This window comes from Pristiophorus japonicus, chromosome 4 (genome assembly GCF_044704955.1).
Source record: "Pristiophorus japonicus isolate sPriJap1 chromosome 4, sPriJap1.hap1, whole genome shotgun sequence".
NCBI classification, from domain to species: Eukaryota; Metazoa; Chordata; class Chondrichthyes; family Pristiophoridae; genus Pristiophorus; species Pristiophorus japonicus.
In genome coordinates this window covers 245114232-245132302 of record NC_091980.1, presented here as the reverse complement: position 1 = coordinate 245132302, position 18071 = coordinate 245114232, and the positions used below count along the sequence as shown (strand labels likewise).

Sequence of the window (18071 nt, the reverse complement as noted above, 5' to 3'; positions counted from 1 at the left end):
AGGCAAAGGAAATCAGGGATGCACAAGAGGTCACATTGGAGGAATGCAGAGTTCCTTGAGGCTTGTAGGGCTGGAGAAGATAACAGATAGGGAGGGGTGAGGCCATGAAGGGATTTAAACACAAGGATGAGAATTTTAAATTTGGTGGACCGAGAGCCAATGTAGGTCAGCGAGCACAGGGATGGTGGGTGAACGGGACTTGGTGTGGGTTAGGATAAAAGCAGCAGAGTTTTGGATAAGATTAAGTTTATAGAGGGGAGGCCAGCAATGAGAGCATTTGAATAGTCGAGTCTGAAAGTAACAAAAGCCTGGATAAGGGTTTCATCAGCAGAAAAGCTGCAACATCTGCAGAGACGGCGGTGTTACAGAGGTGCAAGTAGGCGTTCCTTGCGATGGAGAGGATATGGGGTTGCAAGATCAGCTCAAAGTCAAATAAGATGCCGAGGTTGTGAACAGATGAAGTGCAGCACTGTTCGAGGTAAGGGTTGCTAGCCACCCCCAACCCACCCAGCTAGCTCCTTGATCAGAATTGTATATGCAATCATCTCCAAGCCTGTATCGACAGTACGCTTTGGTTATTTTTTCCAAGAACAATGTTTTAGCTATTTGGAAAGGAACCTTTAGATTCCCTCTCTGAGACACCTGTCTGGACTTGCCAAACCTCATCCACAGCCTAGGGGAGGCTCACACGTAAATGTCAATTGAGTGTGGAATTCCAGTGTTTCCTAATCAAGAGTACAGCACTCCAATATTACAGCAACTCAGTTATCTTATCTGTTTATTAAACAAAAAAGGGAAGTGGATATAAAGGGCCTATTTCCCTTAGCAGAGGGGTCAACAACCAGGGGCATAAATTTAAAGTAATTGGTAGAAGGTTTAGAGGGGATTTGAGGGGAAATTTCTTCACCCAGAGGGTTGTGGGGGTCTGGAACTCACTGCCTAGGATGGTAGAGGCAGAAACCCTCACCACAACTTAAAAGGCCACAGACCTAGAGCTGAAAAGTGGGTTTAGGCTGGATAGCCTCTTGTTGGCTGCACAGACACGATGGGCCGAAATGACCTCCTTCCATGCTGTAAATTTCTATGAATTCTATGATTTGGTGCTCTGACCAGGACACACCTTGAGTATTGACACCATTCCTAATTGTTGAGATATTTAAGTGATGGAAGCAATACAGAAAAGAGCCATTAGGATACTCCCTAATACAAATGTCCAAGTTGTAAGCAAAGACTGTGGAAACTTGATTTTCTCAGCCTGCAAAGAAGGTTTCAATTAATAGAATATTCTTTCAAAATAAATTACAAGAGTAAGACAAAGGGACAGAGTTTCAAACTAGTAAAAGGTATTAGGAATTATATCAGGAAATTCTTCTTCATACAAGGAGTGATCACTACATGGAATGGACTTCCAGATAGTGTAATAGAGGTGAAATTCCTGGAATAATTTAACAATTGATCCTGCAATGTAGAAACTTCAGGATTATGATGAATGAATTAAGATGGGCTGAATGGGCTTCCTCATCCATAATTATCTTGTGGTCTTGTAAAGTGAAACATCAAAGAATACTGAGCATGAAATATCTTAATTCCTTTAGGCTGATACTAGGAATCTCTTGGAAAACATTTTTCAGAACTCCTTTCCATCTGAACCTGTGAGGCATTCCTTTGGAGACATCCCAACACTTGAGAAACTTCTTGAAAAAAATGGAGAAAAAAGTGATACAAGTAAAGCAGAGACATCAAGCAGGTAATTGATAATATTACAGCAAATGAGTTATGTTAAAGCTGCTGTGATACAAGATTTTTGTAGCCGCTTCACAGTGTACTAAGTGGAAAATAAAGTAGTATCAGCTTGGCTTAGTATTAATAGTACACTCACCACTGAAACAGAAGATTGTCAGCCGAAACCCCGCCCTAGGATATAAGCACACAATCCAGCATAGATTAGTATCTTTCTTGGTCAGCTGGACAACTCTGACTCCTTTCAGGCACAGAATGGCGACTCATCAAGTGACTGCAAAAATTAATCTAGCAAAGTCAGAGACAACGATTACTATCCAATGATGATAAATTCCTGTTCAACCAAGCCTCTCGCATACAAAAGTCTTGATTGATTGAATGGGAGACTCGATGGGCTGAATGGCCTCCTTCTGTGCTGTACTATTTTATGATTCTATGATCTGTTGCTCTTCTTCTGTAATTAGCTCAGTCACACAAAATCCCATTAGACTATTACAGATTTTGAAAGTTGGAGTTTCTTTCTCACAAACTGAAGGTGGTGTCCAACCCCAAGTAGTTTTCTCACCTGATAGGAAAAGTACAATATTGGAGTCATAATGTAGCTGAAATCAGAGCTGCCATCTGTCAAATTGATGAGTATGGAATCTATACAGAGCTGTTTGTGTAGATTGTTGAATTGCAGCACTTTAATTACTTGTTGATGGCTACCTACAGAGAGCTAGCAAAGAATCAATCCTTTCCCTATAAGTTGTTATCAACAGATAATTGAAGAGCTGCAGTTTAATAAACGACAGAAGTACCTCAATAGAGATACCATTCTTGATAATTAACAGACTTTGAGCTATACTGTAGGTCTGGAAGTGTCCAAGACAGAAAGCCCGTTGGCAATTAATAGTTACTTTGTGTTAGATGGCTGCAAGGATTACCCTATCTGAGACATCTGGGTGCCTAAAACTGTAATTCCAAGCCAGCCCTTGGGGTCACATCTTTCCACTCTGATTTGAAAGAAAATCTGCATTCATTTGGAATACGTCTTTGTGCTCTTAAACTCCGTGGTTAGGTGTATGTGTGTCAGGCATTGAGGGTCATGTTGCCTAATTGCAACTTTCAAAATTGCAATGCAACAGACTCAAATAAACCAGCTGATCTTTTTCTGTCCATCTTTTTGTCCTTCATACCTATGTAGTTTCTGGTTTATGTTCAAGCCTTGGATTCTGGGAAATAGATGTTTCTAGAGAAGAATGCCGCAGCTTCAGTACAAGATAGATACATGCAGACCAGATATGTGACTGCATCAGAGACTGATTGATTGATTGTGCTTCATTTCACAATCATTATTACAAAGAGGCTGCTCAGCAGCACCACCAGCGTCCTGTTTAGCCAAGGCCCAACAGGAGGGTGGAAAATGGAATGAGAGTGTCTAGGAGAAAGTACAAGGAGAAATACCAAGCTGAGCAAGAGAATGAGAACCAGAAAGGGGAGGTAGTGAGTAAGAGAAGTAAGAGGCAGAAATGGAACAAGGACACAGCAGGAAGAGAATGTATGTGAGAGTCCTAAGTACAGGGAAGAGAGCATTGCAGAGATCCTTGAATGCCAGCATCCCTCAAACATAAGTTTAATGGAAACATAGTAAAACCCATAGAGGAAAGAAAACTCGTGCAGAAAGCCCCGAGTGTCCATCATCAGAGAGACCTACAATAACCCCAAGGAAGCTAACATGATCAGCTCCTTAGCTCCAGGAGCCAGAAGAAAGGCGAAAAGGGAAAATGAAAAATAATAGAAATAAAAGTGAAGGAGAGGCAATAGTGAGCGAGAAAGAAATAAACAAAAGTGGAGGAACAGTGTGAGAAAAACAACAAAAGGATGAGTGAGAAACAAGCGAAAAAGGGAGAGAGACAAAAACTAAAGGGCAGAGAGGTTTTTTCTTGCAGACTTACTACAACAGGTTGAACCTCCCTTATCCAGAACTCCCTTATCCAGAACTATCTCTCGTCCAGAACCATTCCCGGCCACCGAGTGGCGCATGCACAGAACTCTGACATGAACAAATTAAAGTCCTTCCTCGCTGCCGACTCCCGCAATCGCTGGACTGACCCCGTGATCCACCGCTCCCCCCCCCCCCATGATCTCTCTGCCGCACTCCGAACCCCAAGTCAGCCAGCCCCGATATCCCCTTGCGCAGTACCTGTACCATCCAATTTAACGTAACCACCCCTCATCCAGAAAAATCCCTTATCCAGAACAGGCCAGGTCCCGAGGGTTCCGGATAAGGGAGGTGCAACCTGTACCAGTATTCTTAGCCAAAGGAGCACGAGAGGCTGACCGTTTCTTTCTGTTGGGACCCAACCCGAGACCACCAAATTATTTAACTTTTAAAAAATGTATTGTCCAGAATGGCAGTTGGCTTGAGTGAGTCATAAACAAGAAGTTTGACCCAGTGCTTTTGAAGGAACAGTGATATATATCCAAAAATAGGTTTACGGTTGGTGCTCGCAAATTTGCATTACCAACATCTACCCATGTGTAAGATTGTCTCCTAATTTACAGCCAAGAAAACTCCTTCAGTCAGCAGCACTGCCTTCAATTAGTAGTGAAGTTAGATTTCTGCAGAAACTCTTGTGACACAATGTTCTCTCCGGCTCCTAGAATATAATTACTACTCTTTTTCTGCTCCTAGTCTTTTCTCTCCGAGTGTCTCTCTGCCTGTTTTGTACGTCTTTATGTCTTTGTGTCCGCCCTCTCTCCTTCTGGTGTCTTTGTGGCTCCTACTCTGGTTTTACAATGTTGAGAGTACATCTTACTTTTATCTCTAACTCATATTCTGATCACAGACCTGTGGATTTTTTAAAAAGTAGCACATTGCTACAGCTAGCAGCAATCTGTAATTCCCATTCAGCCCACAAAAGGAGACTGCTCACTGTTAAACACACTAGGGATTACTGATTCTTCAGTCCACAAACCCATTGAGGATTGTTCAGCTTCGAGCTCACTAATCCATTGGGAATCAGGCAATGTCAAGCCACAAATCCACTGGGAATCAAGTACTGTCGAGCCACAAACATCTCCATGCAATGTGACACTCTATCAATATTTGTCTAGCAAATTTAATTGAGGAGAACTGTTTGAACAACCCACTGCTGAAACCCTCCTCACTACCTGCTGAATATTAAACGCACACACTATTTACAAATGTTAAATGTGTAACTGCTATAACATATTTAAGTGTAAAACTATTTTCTGTATTTATTAGAATTGTTTGTTCTGTTTCAGTCATGAATTTGCATTTGCATGGGAAATGCTTCAGGATTTAAATAAAGTGGCTTTAAGATCTTGCTGGAATGTATCCCACACCCGAGAGAAGCTGCTATCTACACTGGGAATTGATCAAAATCAAAAGGCAAGGCCATTCTGTGCAATTCATTTATATATTGTGCCAATACTTTAATTATCTAATGAGGTTCACATTTATTTCAATTTAGCCCAAATTTAAGTACTTTCAGTGCATTCAGAAAGGGTCTAACGTTTTGAATCATCATCTCCGTGACTCATGATAGCAGTAATATATGGTTTCAGAGTGGTTGTAGGAATCATCCCACCAAAGAGATTTTCAAAATGGCGGCAGGTCAAATTTAGAGAAAGATTGATGGTACCTGCTTTGACTTGTGTATTAAGTTGCTCTCTATGCTTGCAATAATCTTCATTGAAACCAATAAATATGTGTTAAACAGAATAAACACTATGAAAGAAGATAGTACTTTCATTTATATAGCACCTTTCACATCCTCGAGATATCCCAAAGTCCTTCGCAGTCAATTTTGAAACGTAGTTACTGTGGTAATGTAGGCAAACATAGCAGTCAATTCACACAGACAATAATGAGATAAATTACCAGATAATCAGTTTCAGTGGCCTTGATTGAGGGATAAATGTTGGCTCTGGAAACCAGGAGAATTCACGTTGCTCTTCAAACCATGTCCTGGGATCATTTATGTCCACTAGGGCCTTGATTTAATGTCTCATCCAAAAGATGACCATGCAGATTGTGTGCCCAAGTCTTGGGAGTATGACTCGGAGGTAAGACTGCTGCCATTGAGCCGAAGTCTACGTGTAGGGAAACCATGAACTTCCCACTTTATTTCATTCATAAAGATGACCGTTATCATGCATTTGGGACCTCATTACTTGTGAAACTGCAGTGTGTTGCTGTCTCTCAATTGCTAAATATTGAGGATACGCACAAATTGCTGCAGTCAAGTTCTGCCATATCTAAAGAAGTAAACACAATTACATAGGAGATTACAAAAGCATGCTGTAGAGCACAAACAAAAGTTTGCCTGAAAGTCAAAGCCAACATATTGCCAATACTAAGCTTGCTTATAGGTTTGATTGCTGTGATTAGGGAGGGAGGTACAATATAAAGTCAATATTGACACCCTGGCTAAATGTGAAATTGTTGAGATGTTTAAAGTTTGAATACCAGAAGATTGTAACTGGTTTGAGATTTAACTTGGAACTGTAATCTTTCTGATTTTTTTTTTTTAAAAAGCATAATTTTTTAAAAAATGCCCCTATAAGTTTTCTCCTGGGTTGTTTACAGCAGTATCCTGGAGCTTAACCTTTAATTTCTGGAAACTCCAGGACAATCCTGAAGGATTGGCAACCCTTAGTGGCATGTTAATGAGTCCCGGGCCTCAAAATGGCTGGGCAGTGTCGACGTCCATTGTGGATATGAGTCAATACAAAGGCATTAGTTTGTGTGAGCAACAAAGACAAAGTATGGAACAGCTGGATAAATCAGAAACAATTATTCGTTAATTTACTAATATAAAGTTAAATTCATTTACAGTGGTTGTTATAACTATACAAGTGCTTTGAAAATAATAAGTATGATAGTTTGAAGCTGCATTTGCACCAAGGGAAAAAATATTATCCAATAATTTGAATGAAGGAACAACAATAACAACTTACATTTTTGTCATGCTTTTTAACATAGAATAACATTCCAAGATGCATAACAAAACCATGGGGTGGGAATGGACACTGAGCCATCGAATAAATTAGGAGGAGGTCAAAGAGATGGGTTTTAAGGTGGGTCTTAAAGGATGAGAGGGAGTTGGAGGGGCTGGGGGATTTAAGGAGGGAGTTCCAAAACGTGGGGCTAAGGCAGCTGAAGGCTCAGCTGCCAACGAGGGAGTAAAGCGGGGCGGGAGGGTGAGGATTTGGGGAGGTACACAAGAGGTAGAGGAATAGTGAGATTGTAGGGCTGAAGGAAGTTGGAGATCAAGAAGGATAAGGCTATGGAGAAATTTAAATACAGAATTGAGAATTTTAAATTTGAGGTGTTGGAACATTGGAAGATAATGTAGGTGAGTAAGGTCAGGAGTAATGGGCTTGTGAGTGGGATTTGTTGTATGATTAGATATGGGTTAGCAAAGTTTTGGATGAAGTTTCGAGGGTTGGGAGGCCAGCCAGGAGGGCATTGGAATAGTTGAGTCGGGAGATGATGGTTTTAGTGGAAGATGGTTGGAGAAAGTGATGGGAATGGGGGAAAATATGGGTGGAAGTAGATAGTCTTTGTGATGGAGAGGATATGGGATTGGAAGCTCAGCTCGGGGATAAATAGGACATTGTGGTTGCTAACAGTCTGGTTTGTCCTGAAGCAATAGGTGGGAGGGAGTTGGAGTTGATAAGATTAGAGAGTCTATGTTAAGGGGCAAAGATGGTGGCTTCATTCTTTCCAATGTTTAGCTGGAGGAAACTGCAGGTCACCCAAGATTGATTGTTGGACAAGCCTTCTGACAACACGGTCAGTCGAAAGATTGGTGGAGAGTTATGGTTGGATGCTGATGATATTGCCCCGGGTAGCATGTGGATGAGGAAGAGGAAAGGGATAAAGATGGACCCTTGGGAATCTTCCACAGTGGTGGTGCAGGGGCAAGAAGAGAGACAATATAACAAAGGCAGAAAAGTAGGAATTCTGTATAATAACATTCCGAATTAAACAGTTTGAATTATCTGATAATTTGCATTGGACAATCTCAAATTAAAAGTATTCTGTACACTATATAGTCTGAGTAGCTTTCATTTAACCTGGCTGATTGAATTTTAGTTTAACAATTGATCTGTACATTCTATTTAATCTACAAATGGTCACAGATAAATTGATCCATGCGCTGATTTTTCCTTCTGTCACTATATGGATAAAGCCTTAGTCATTGTAGAAGACACATTGGCCTGGAAATTCCTGGGGTCCGCTCAGCTGGCATAAGTGCAGTGGAGCAGAAACCCAGGCAAATCTTACCTAATATTAGATATCCTGCCATAAATCCCATGGATAGGGTCATTTGAATATCTCAGCACAGGCCACTGGCACCTGTAAGGGAACATTACAGGCAGCCTCCCCAGCCCAAGCTGACTAGCCCTTCAAAGATGGAGCAACGTTTTGTTGCTCCACCTGAAATCATCCCAGTGGCCCAAATGGGCTGAAGACAATTTTGTTTTGAATATTTAATCTACAAACATCCAGTGGGGGCGGACTCTCCGTCGATCGGGTCATTGCCCTCGTGATTTTTTGAGCTGGAGCCTGGCTCCGCTGGGATGCCTTGCCGTTTAGAATGGACATTCAAATTCTTGCCAAGGAAAAAGAAGCAGGCCATGGGATCTTCCACACCCCTCACATCAAGAAGGTGTCGGGGGGTGAGTTCTCGGGTTTAAGTCGAATCCATACCATTTGAGACCATGGGTTAGATTTTACACTTTTGTGCAGATCGTCCAAAAATGGGCATTATTTCCAGCGTAGGCGGTAAAAATGGGTTTTCAGATCGCCGGCTTCTCGCCCATTCTCAAAGCACCTAGTCTCCATTTTTGAAATTGGGCGTTACCGCGAGCAATATGAAATGGCCGGTAGCGTTAAACCTCTCTGACCTTCTGCTGTAAAGTGTCACCGTCCTTAGCAACGGTGACACTCGATTCCTGCGATTCAGGAGGTCAAGGGTCATCATGACATGCGCAGAAGAGGAGACAGTGAGAGGGACTGAAAGCATGTGTGACTGTGGTGTGTGCTTGTTTGGCTGTTGTGGGAGGCACGAGGGAGATTCACCAGCAGCAAAAAGCCTACTAAGCACCAAGAACATAGTTGGCACCGAGTTTTTGTCCAACAAATAAGATATAACATGGAAGGGATGGTGGAGGCCCTGGAGCTGGTAGCCAGGAACACTGGTGGCAGAGGGGTCCCGGAGCACGGCACTGCACCCCAAGGTGCTACATTCCCATTACCAATGACACGAGAGCCAGGAGCAACATCTTGTTTCTGGCTCTGAGCATGTTCCCACCTCAGGACCATCCTCTCCCGTATCCAACCAAACAGCAGTTCGTCTGTCATTCACTGCCCCCCCCCCCCCCCCGCATTCCCCGCCCCCCCCACCCCCGCCCCCGCAATGAAGCAATGCCTGAGGACCTCCTTGGCCAGGCTGCTTGAAGTCAGGAGGGGTGGGGGGCGGTGAGGGTGGATGGTTGGCTTTTATAATAATACTGATGATTTCAGACAAATGTTCAGTTTTAATGTTTTTTATTTAACAAAACGTTGTTGCGCATTGGCTCAGATAGCTGCAGCGTTACACACTGGTGATTCCTTAACATCAAAGGGTATAATTACACTTAACTTCAATCAACTTAAACTTTAACTGTCACCAAGGTGATGCCCACTATTGATGTATGACCTGCACACCCAGCAGTGTGTCAGCCTTGTAAATAACGCCATTATTCTTTCAGGCAAAGTGCTCATTGATGAGCTCCTGACTTAAAGCTCTTGCAGCTATGATGCCACCACGGGCCCTTTCATGTGGTCTACAAGGGGTTGGGGCATGGCTTCAGCATCAGCCTGATTGTCTGGGCCGATGTCAGCGTCCACCTCCTCATCCTCCTCTTCCTCTCTGTGGTGAGGTGGACTGTCAGACTCTTCAGCAATTCTTGTCCCCTCCGGATAGCCAAGTTGTGCAGCATGGAGCATACCACCATGAATTGAGCTACCTGCTCAGGGTGGTATTAGAAGTCTCATCCTGAGCGGTCCAGGCATCTAAAGCACTGCTTAAGCACGCCAATAGTTTTCTCCATGATATGTCGAGTGGCTCTGTGGCTCTCATTGTATCACCTCTTGACTTCGGTGTGGGTGTCACACAGAGGGGGTCATCAGTCAGGTGGCGAGACCATATCCTTTGTCACCAAGCATCCAGCATTGACCTTGTGGCTGATTGTTAAACAAGTCAGATACAGTGCTCTCATGCAGGATGTAAGCATTATGGATGCTGCCCGGAAACTTAGCATTCACTGCCATTACAATTTGCTGATGGTTGACAATGAGTTGGACATTCAGGGAGTGGAATCCATTGCGGTTCCTGAAAACCTCTGCATCCTGAAAAGGTGCCCACATCGCGATGTGCGTACAGTCTATTGCTCCCTGCACCTTGGGGAAGTTTGCAATTCTGGAGAATCCTAGAGCCCTCTCAGTTTGTGCCTCCCTGGTCATAGGGAAGCTGATCAAGTCCCTCCTGCATGCATACAGGGCTTCAGTGACCTGTCTAATGCAGCAATGTGTGGCATTCAGAGACAGACCGCAAATGTCGCCAGCTGAGGCCTGAAAAGAACCCGACACATAGAATGACAGTGCCGCGGTGACTTTGACCTCGACGGACAGTGCAGTACTGATGGTGCTGGCAAGCTGCAGATCTCCCCTTATGAGCAGGCATAACTCAGTGATAACCTCTTTGTGGAAGCGCAGTCTCCGAAGGCAGGTGGTGTTGGGCAAGTCGAGGTAAGACCGCTTGTCCCTGTACTTGCAGGGGGTGCAACGTCTGGTCCTCCTCATCAGTCTGGCACGTCTTACATTGGCCACATAATGCTGTGGATCATACGTTCGGCCATCTTGCGTCTGCAGCATGTAATTGGTCATCAAGAGAGGGCGAGAAAGGACAAGTCTGCTGCAATAGCTCTCTGTTTTCACCGATTGGTCATAAAGAATGAATGTCCCAACGAAGACACCAATTAAATTCCAATTGTTCACAACATGGTAAAGATGTTTGTACAGATGTTCACATCACCTCCAAAGACCTTCAGAGCACATCCAAACTCCCCCGAGAGCAGCCTTTTTAAAGAATGGGATGTGATGTAGAACATGGCGTCCATAACACTGTGGTTAGTTCCACTTTTACTGGGTTTTTTCTGGGCGAGCGATATTGTGGCCGATATGTGTGCGAGGTGGTGAAAGTGACACTGGGCGATCTCCTGGGCGTTCGTTTCGGCAAATGTGATCTCTACGACAAAAAAAGGTGGGCGGTCGGTATTATTGAATCTCGGCGTTAATTTCGTACGGAAACTAATGCTGGGCAATATTATGGCCATTGATTTCGCCCATTCTGATGATTCCGTCCAAAAAAAGTGGGCGGGCGGTATTTTTTCCCGGCATTACGCACATGGGGAAAGTAACGCTCACCGATAAGTTTCTGAAAAATGCCTGTCCGTTTTCATTTTGTGGCTAAATGGGAGATATATGGGCGTTATATGTCATTGCAGCGGTAAAATGAACGTTGAGTGGGCGTTAAGCGTGCAAAAATAGTGGCAAATCTAGCCCCATAGTGCGAGTCCCTTTGAGATCTTCTGAAAGGGCTGAAATTCTAATTCTCTGGTGAATTATCGCCTAAATCGATGGGGCGGGGAATAGAGGGAAATTGCCCTCTTTTCTTTTGAAAAATCATCGTGGCAGTGTTTAGGGCGGCAGAGGGGCAGAAGCGAGTCGGGAGCAGGCAGAAGGCGGGCGGTGTCGCCAGCGGGATGCAGATGTGCTGCGTCGCACTGGCGCTTAGTTACAACCCTCCCCTTCACTTAAAGGGGAGGGATGCTGCGAGGCCTACTTGTCGGCCACCAGGGAGGACTTCAACTGGGCCAGCGGTCCGGCACCCAAAAGGAGCTACTGGGCTGCCTGTTGGCGGCCCGACCGAACCCGTGGCTGCCATTGTCGTGCTGACTGCAGAGTCGGCTGATAATTAAAATAAAATGGCGGCCACTGAGGTGCGCCCTTCCCTTTAAGGGCGGACGTGCCACCCAGCCAATGGCAGCATCCCGCCGCGCGAAGCTGTCGGGGGCACCGACAAGCGGTCGATCGACTGTTTGAGGGCAATATCACTTCTGGGGCAGGGACCAGATGGTGCAGGCTCTAATGGCATCATTAACGTCGGGACAAAATAATACCGCCCGCCTACTTTGTTGGGGCAGAATCAGAATGGGCAAAATCAACGGCGGTGAAGAAGGCAAATGGCATGTTGGCCTTCATAGCAAGAGGATTTGAGTATAGGAGCAGGGAGGTCTTACTGCAGTTGTACAGGGCCTTGGTGAGGCCATACCTGGAATATTGTGTTCAGTTTTGGTCTCCTATTCTGAGGGAGGACATTCTTGCTATTGATTGTGCAGCGAAGGTTCACCAGACTGATTCCCGGGATGGCAGGACTGACATATGAGGAAAGACTGGATTGACTAGGCTTATATTCAATGGAATTTAGAAGAATGAGAGGGGATCTCATAGAAACATATAAAATTCAGACAGGATTGGACAGGTTAGATGCAGGAAGAATCTTCCCGATGTTGGGGAAGTCCAGAACCAGGGATCACAGTCTAAGGATAAGGGGTAAGCCATTTAGGACCGAGATGAGGAGAAACTTCTTCAATCAGAGAGTTGTGAACCTGTGGAATTCTCTACCACAGAAAGTTGTTGAGGCCAGTTCGTTAGATATATTAAAACGTGAGTTAGATGTGGCCCTTTCAGCTAAAGGGATCAAGGGGTATGGAGAGAAAACAGGAATGGGGTATTGAAGTGTATGATCAGCCATAATCCTATTGAATGGTGGTGCAGGCTCGAAGGGCCGAATGGCCTACTCCTGCACCTATTTTCTATGTTTCTATGTTTCTCCGCCTCAAAAAATCACAAGGGCAATGTCCCGATCGTCGGAGAGTTCACCCCGATTGGACGGAAACTCATTTCTGCCCTGTTATTGCGCAGTAAGTGCTCTCTTTTTTTTTTAAAAAGGGGCAATTTCGGCCCCATAGTCTTTGATTCCCACTGGAGTCAATCTGATTAGCGAGGATTTTCAACCCTTTTGCGATCTATTACTTTGCTTTAATGTTTTGGGGCTTTCAGAAGGTCTCAAAGGGACTCGCACTATGTCTCAACTGGTACGGGTTCGACTTAAGCCTGAGAACTCCCCCCCCCCCCCCCTTGATGTGAGGGGTGTGGAAGATCCCATGTCCCACTTCTCTTTCTCTGGCAAGAATTTGAATGTCCATTCTAATCGGCGAGGTGTCCCAGCGGAGCCAGGCTCCAGCTCAAATTTCAATATTCCTGTTTGCTACTAAAGTTTTCCTAAATTACACATGCTAGCTCCTTCACAAGATTGATGGAGCTATTGTACAATGAATAATGTGGTATATGGGAACTATAATTGATTTTTTTTACTGAACTCGAGTTTTGCATTGATTTTAAAAATGAAAATGCAATCTATTATTTTTCTCAATTGAAACTATTCTATTTAAACATGTCTGGTTTGTTTCTTTGGTTAAATATACTTGCTTTATTTTGTAACTGCCATAATTTTAATATATGCATGTTTCCAAAACCCAATTCCTGTTGCAGTGAAATACAGAATAGCTGTAATACAATTATTTCCACTAGGTGGTGCTCTTTAGCACCAAAGCAATAGCGATTTATCACCTGAGTCTACCCAAGATGTTGCCATGAGCATTTCTACAAATGGTCACAATGAACTGCTGACTATTAAGAGTTAATGGAAACAAATGAGACCTACTAATGAAGTAGGGATTAAAATATAGCAAGTTCACATTGCTAAAATAATGCTGTTCAGTGATAGGCCACTGTGCCCTAGCTACAAATGACCATAATGTGTTATGCTGCATAGAGGATGGGGAGTTGAGTGTCTTGTGCTTTAAGCAGTCCTTTGATGCATTTTTTAAAAAATGGAGTAGGGTCAAAGGATTAATTGTAAGTATAATATAAACAGAGTTCCTTTTCATATCTTTATCATGTCTCACTGTTTTATCAAACTTGCATTTTTCATGAGAGCAGAGAACACTGAAATAGCTCTAATATCGACCAGAGAGGAACTAACTGACCTGTTATCAGGGACACTGAAAAGCTTCTCTGGTATTACAGAGCCAAATACTAAGAATAGGTGAACAAACTGGGGCAACTTCTCATACGCACTCAGCAAATGCAGTACCGAACTATTGCTTAAAACAGGCAAACTGATGGTAACTTCACTTCAGAGCACACTGAGAACAGTAGAGTAGCTGCACACTGTTAAGCCTCACTAAAAACAAGTCCCAGGTCATGCAACAAGAAACTGTACAATACTTACATAACCTGGCTCTCTCTCAGCTCACAGGACAGCACATAGTTGCTTGATACCTCAAACTCAGACATCTCGAGCCAACAGACCATGAGAAGCCCCCCTTCTCGAAAAATCCCAGGACCTGATGGCTACTTTGGCAAATGTTACGAGGCATTAATCTCCATGCTGATCCCTCTTCTGCTTCAACTTTTCCACCATGTGCTCATGACAAATGCCTCCCCTTTATCCATCAAGACAATCAGACTAATATGTAACAAAGCTAAGACCCCACCTAAAGCTTGTCACAAATACCAATATCACTCCTCAATGCTGTCTACTCTTTTTTTTTATTCATTCACGGGACAAGTCCAGCATTTATTGCCCATCCTTAATTGCCCTTGAGAAGATGCTGTTGAGCCATCTTCTTGAATCGCTGCAGTCCTTCTCGTGAAGGTACTCCCACAGCGCTGTTGGGGAGGGAGTTCCAGGATTTTGACCCATCGTCGATGAAGGAACGGCGATATATTTCCACGTCAGGGTGGTCAAACAACGAGTGACAGATTCTCCGGTGCTCAGGTACTTTGACCACAAACTTGCAACCGAAGGTCAAAGAGATACTTCGAACAAGGATCTTGGTTCCGTCCGTCTGCAACAGGGACAACCAATTGCATACGTGGGCCGAGCGCTCACTCCAGCAGAAGTAGGAAACGTCTGAGAGAGCGCTGAGACATTCATCGAAACTCCACATACGATCCGCTAACTACACAGCCAACTAACAGGCAAAACAACATTTCAACGACAACACATGAAAGCAGGTATATGTTGCCTGATATTTCCCCTCAAGCACTGATTAAGGGACTAAAGCGATCAGTGCACAGAACGCCACTGAAACAACCAGTTTGAGGCGAAGCAACAGAATCCACACAACACCAAAATACCTGGAAAACTATGTACAGAAATAAGAAATCATGGACACTGGACACTTGGATAAAGAATTAATAAAACAAGAGTTTTGTTAAACTTGTAGTTGTTTGATACATGTATTCATAAGAAGTTAACTACCCGTTTATATTGAAACTAACATGAATTCATTTTTGTTTCTTATGAAAGGAAAGGTGTAACGAGATAATGTATAGCGCCCTCTAGCTAGGAGGTATCGATATAATGTATAGAGCCCTCTAGATAGGGAGCTGTATTGAGAGAGAGGGTCTGTGAAGGATCGCCATCTTAAGCTCCACATGGCTGTCTGAGATCTCCCAAATTAATAGAGTTAAGTTGCACTAAGAGTGTTCAAGACACTATAAAATACAATCATCATCTTTCTCATTCTCCTTTCAAATGTCAATATCTAATTCAGATATTCAGACCAAAGCTTCCGGTGTGAATATCTTGTAGGCTACCTCAATGGTGCTCCAGGGCAGTGCTCAATGATGTGCTTCAGGGTCAGATTAGGACCTCCACAGTCACATGATGGGGATGCTTTAATCTTCCATCTATCGAGAAAGTGGCAGCATCTAGCATGACCAGTTCTGAGGTGCTTGATAGCTGTGTCCATTGTTTGCAAGGTAAGTTTGATCCCTCAGGTTGTACTATGGGGTTCTCTATAAGGAATCCATTCCATATGTCACAGTTCTTCCAAGCATTTCACCATCAGTCATCAAGGCTGAGGGGAGATCGCTGAAGGGCTTCGGCGATGGTCCAAAATGGCCTTCTAGATTTGAGACGGGTTAGTGGTAGGTTGTTCAAGTCAGCCTGGATTGGCATGTCTTTGCTGGTATAGCAGTTGTATTCTCTGGAGACTGCATATTCACAGCATAGGTGTGGTTGTGCGATGTTTGCAAGCACGGGCAGCCGTGCTGTCGATGGGCAGGACCGGAACCTATGTCCTAGGTGGAGTGTTTGCTATTGCTGTTGGGGAGGGGTTAAACTAATATGGCAGGGGGATGGGAATCTATGCAGGGAGGCAGAGGGAAGTAAAAATGGGGCAGAAGCAAAAGGTAGGAAGGAGAAATTCAAGAGTGGAGGGCAGAGAAATCGAGGGCAAAAATCAAAGGGCCACATTACAACAATTCAAAAAGGACAAAGAGTGTTAAAAAAAACAAGCTTGAAAGCTCTGAGTCTCAATGCAAGGAGCATTCGTAATAAGGTGGATGAATTAACTGCGCAGATAGCTGTTAATGGATATGATGTAATTGGGATTACGGAGACATGGCTCCAGGGTAACCAAGGCTGGGAACTCAACATCCAGGGGTATTCAATATTCAGGAAGGACAGACAGGAAGGAAAAGGAGGTGGGGTAGAGCTACTGGTTAAAGGGGAGAGTAACGCAATAGTAAGGAAGGACATTGTCTTGGATGATGTGGAATCTATATGGGTAGAGCTGTGAAACACCAAAGAGCAGAAAACGTTAGTGGGAGTTATGCACAGACCACCAAACAGTAGTAAGGAGGTTGGGGATGGCATCAAACAGAAAATTAGGGACGCGTGCAATAAGGGTACAGCAGTAATATTGGTGACTTTAACCTACATATTGATTGGGCTAACCAAACTGGTAGCAATACTGTGGAGGAGGATTTCCTGGAGTGTATAAGGGATGGTATTATAGACCAATATGTCGAGGAACCAACTGGATGAATACGTGGCTTGAGCAGTGGTGCAGCAGGGAGGGATTCAAATTCCTGGGGCATTGGAACCGGTTCTGGGGGGGATGGGACCAGTACAAACTGGACGGTCTGCACCTGGGCAGGACCGGAACCAATGTCCGAGGGGGAGTGTTTGCTAGTGCTGTTGGGGAGGAGTTAAACTAATATGGCAGGGGGATGGGAACCAATGTAGGGAGACAGAGGGAAACAAAAAGGAGACAAAAGCAAAAGACAGAAAGGAGATGAGTAAAGGTGGAGGGCAGAGAAACCCAAGGCAAAAAACAAAAAGGGCCACTGAATATAAAAGGGCTGCAGGAGGGGTCAAAACTAAAAATCATGGTTTAAAAACTAGGATTAAAACACTCTACCTAAATGCACGCAGCATTTGAAATAAAGTAAATGAGTTGACGGCACAAATCATTACAAATGGGTATGATTTGGTGGCCATTACAGAAACATGGTTGCAGGATGGCCAAGTTTGGGAATTAAACATACAGGGGTATCTGACGATTCGGAAAGATAGACAAGAAGGGAAAGGAGGTGGGGTAGCTCTGTTAATAAAGGATGATATCAGGGCAGTTGTAAGAGACGATATTGGCTCTAATGAACAAAATGTTGAATCATTGTGGGTGGAGATTAGAGATAGTAAGGGGAAAAAGTCACTGGTGGGCGTAGTTTATAGGCCCCCAAATAATAACTTCACGGTGGGGCGGGCAATAATCAAGGGAATAATGGAGGCATGTGAAAAAGGAACGGCAGTAGTCATGGGGGATTTTAACCCACATATCGATTGGTAAAATCAAATTGCACAGGGTAGCCTGGAGGAGGAATTCATAGCATGCATACGGGATTGTTTCTGAGAACAGTATGTAACAGAACCTACAAGGGAGCAAGCTATCTTAGATCTGGTCCTGTGTAATGAGACAGGAATAATAAACGATCTCCTAGTAAAAGATCCTCTCGGAATGAGTGATCACAGTATGGTTGAATTTGTAATACAGATTGAGGGTCAGGAAGTAGTGTCTCAAACGAGTATACTATGCTTAAACAAAGGGGACTACAGTGGGATGAGGGCAGAGTTGGCTAAAGTAGACTGGAAACACAGACTAAACGGTGGCACAATTGAGGAACAGTGGAGGACTTTTAAGGAGCTCTTTCATAGTGCGCAACAAAAATATATTCCAGTGAAAAAGAAGGGCAGTAAGAGAAGGGATAACCAGCTGTGGATAACCAAAGAAATAAAGGAGAGTATCAAATCAAAGACCAATGCGTATAAGGTGGCCAAGGTTAGTGGGAA

General features: G+C 43.8%; 1 protein-coding gene across 6 annotated transcripts in view; it reads left to right on the top strand.

Annotated features, from left to right (window-relative positions):
• The window catches only part of LOC139263343 (aftiphilin-like), a 73268-nt gene that overhangs the window by 30274 nt on the left and 24923 nt on the right, over nucleotides 1-18071 (top strand). For 4 of the 6 annotated variants that reach the window (XR_011593126.1, XM_070879253.1, XM_070879251.1 and 1 more), the window contains 2 exons: nucleotides 1596-1747; nucleotides 5011-5137. Coding sequence is in view for 4 of the 6 variants with exons in the window: in XM_070879253.1 (XP_070735354.1) it covers nucleotides 1596-1747; nucleotides 5011-5137 (279 nt within the window). In the remaining 2 variants the exon portion in view is untranslated. The remainder of the gene's footprint in view (nucleotides 1-1595; nucleotides 1748-5010; nucleotides 5138-18071) is intronic. The other 2 variants (XR_011593125.1, XM_070879254.1) reach the window with 1 other exon arrangement.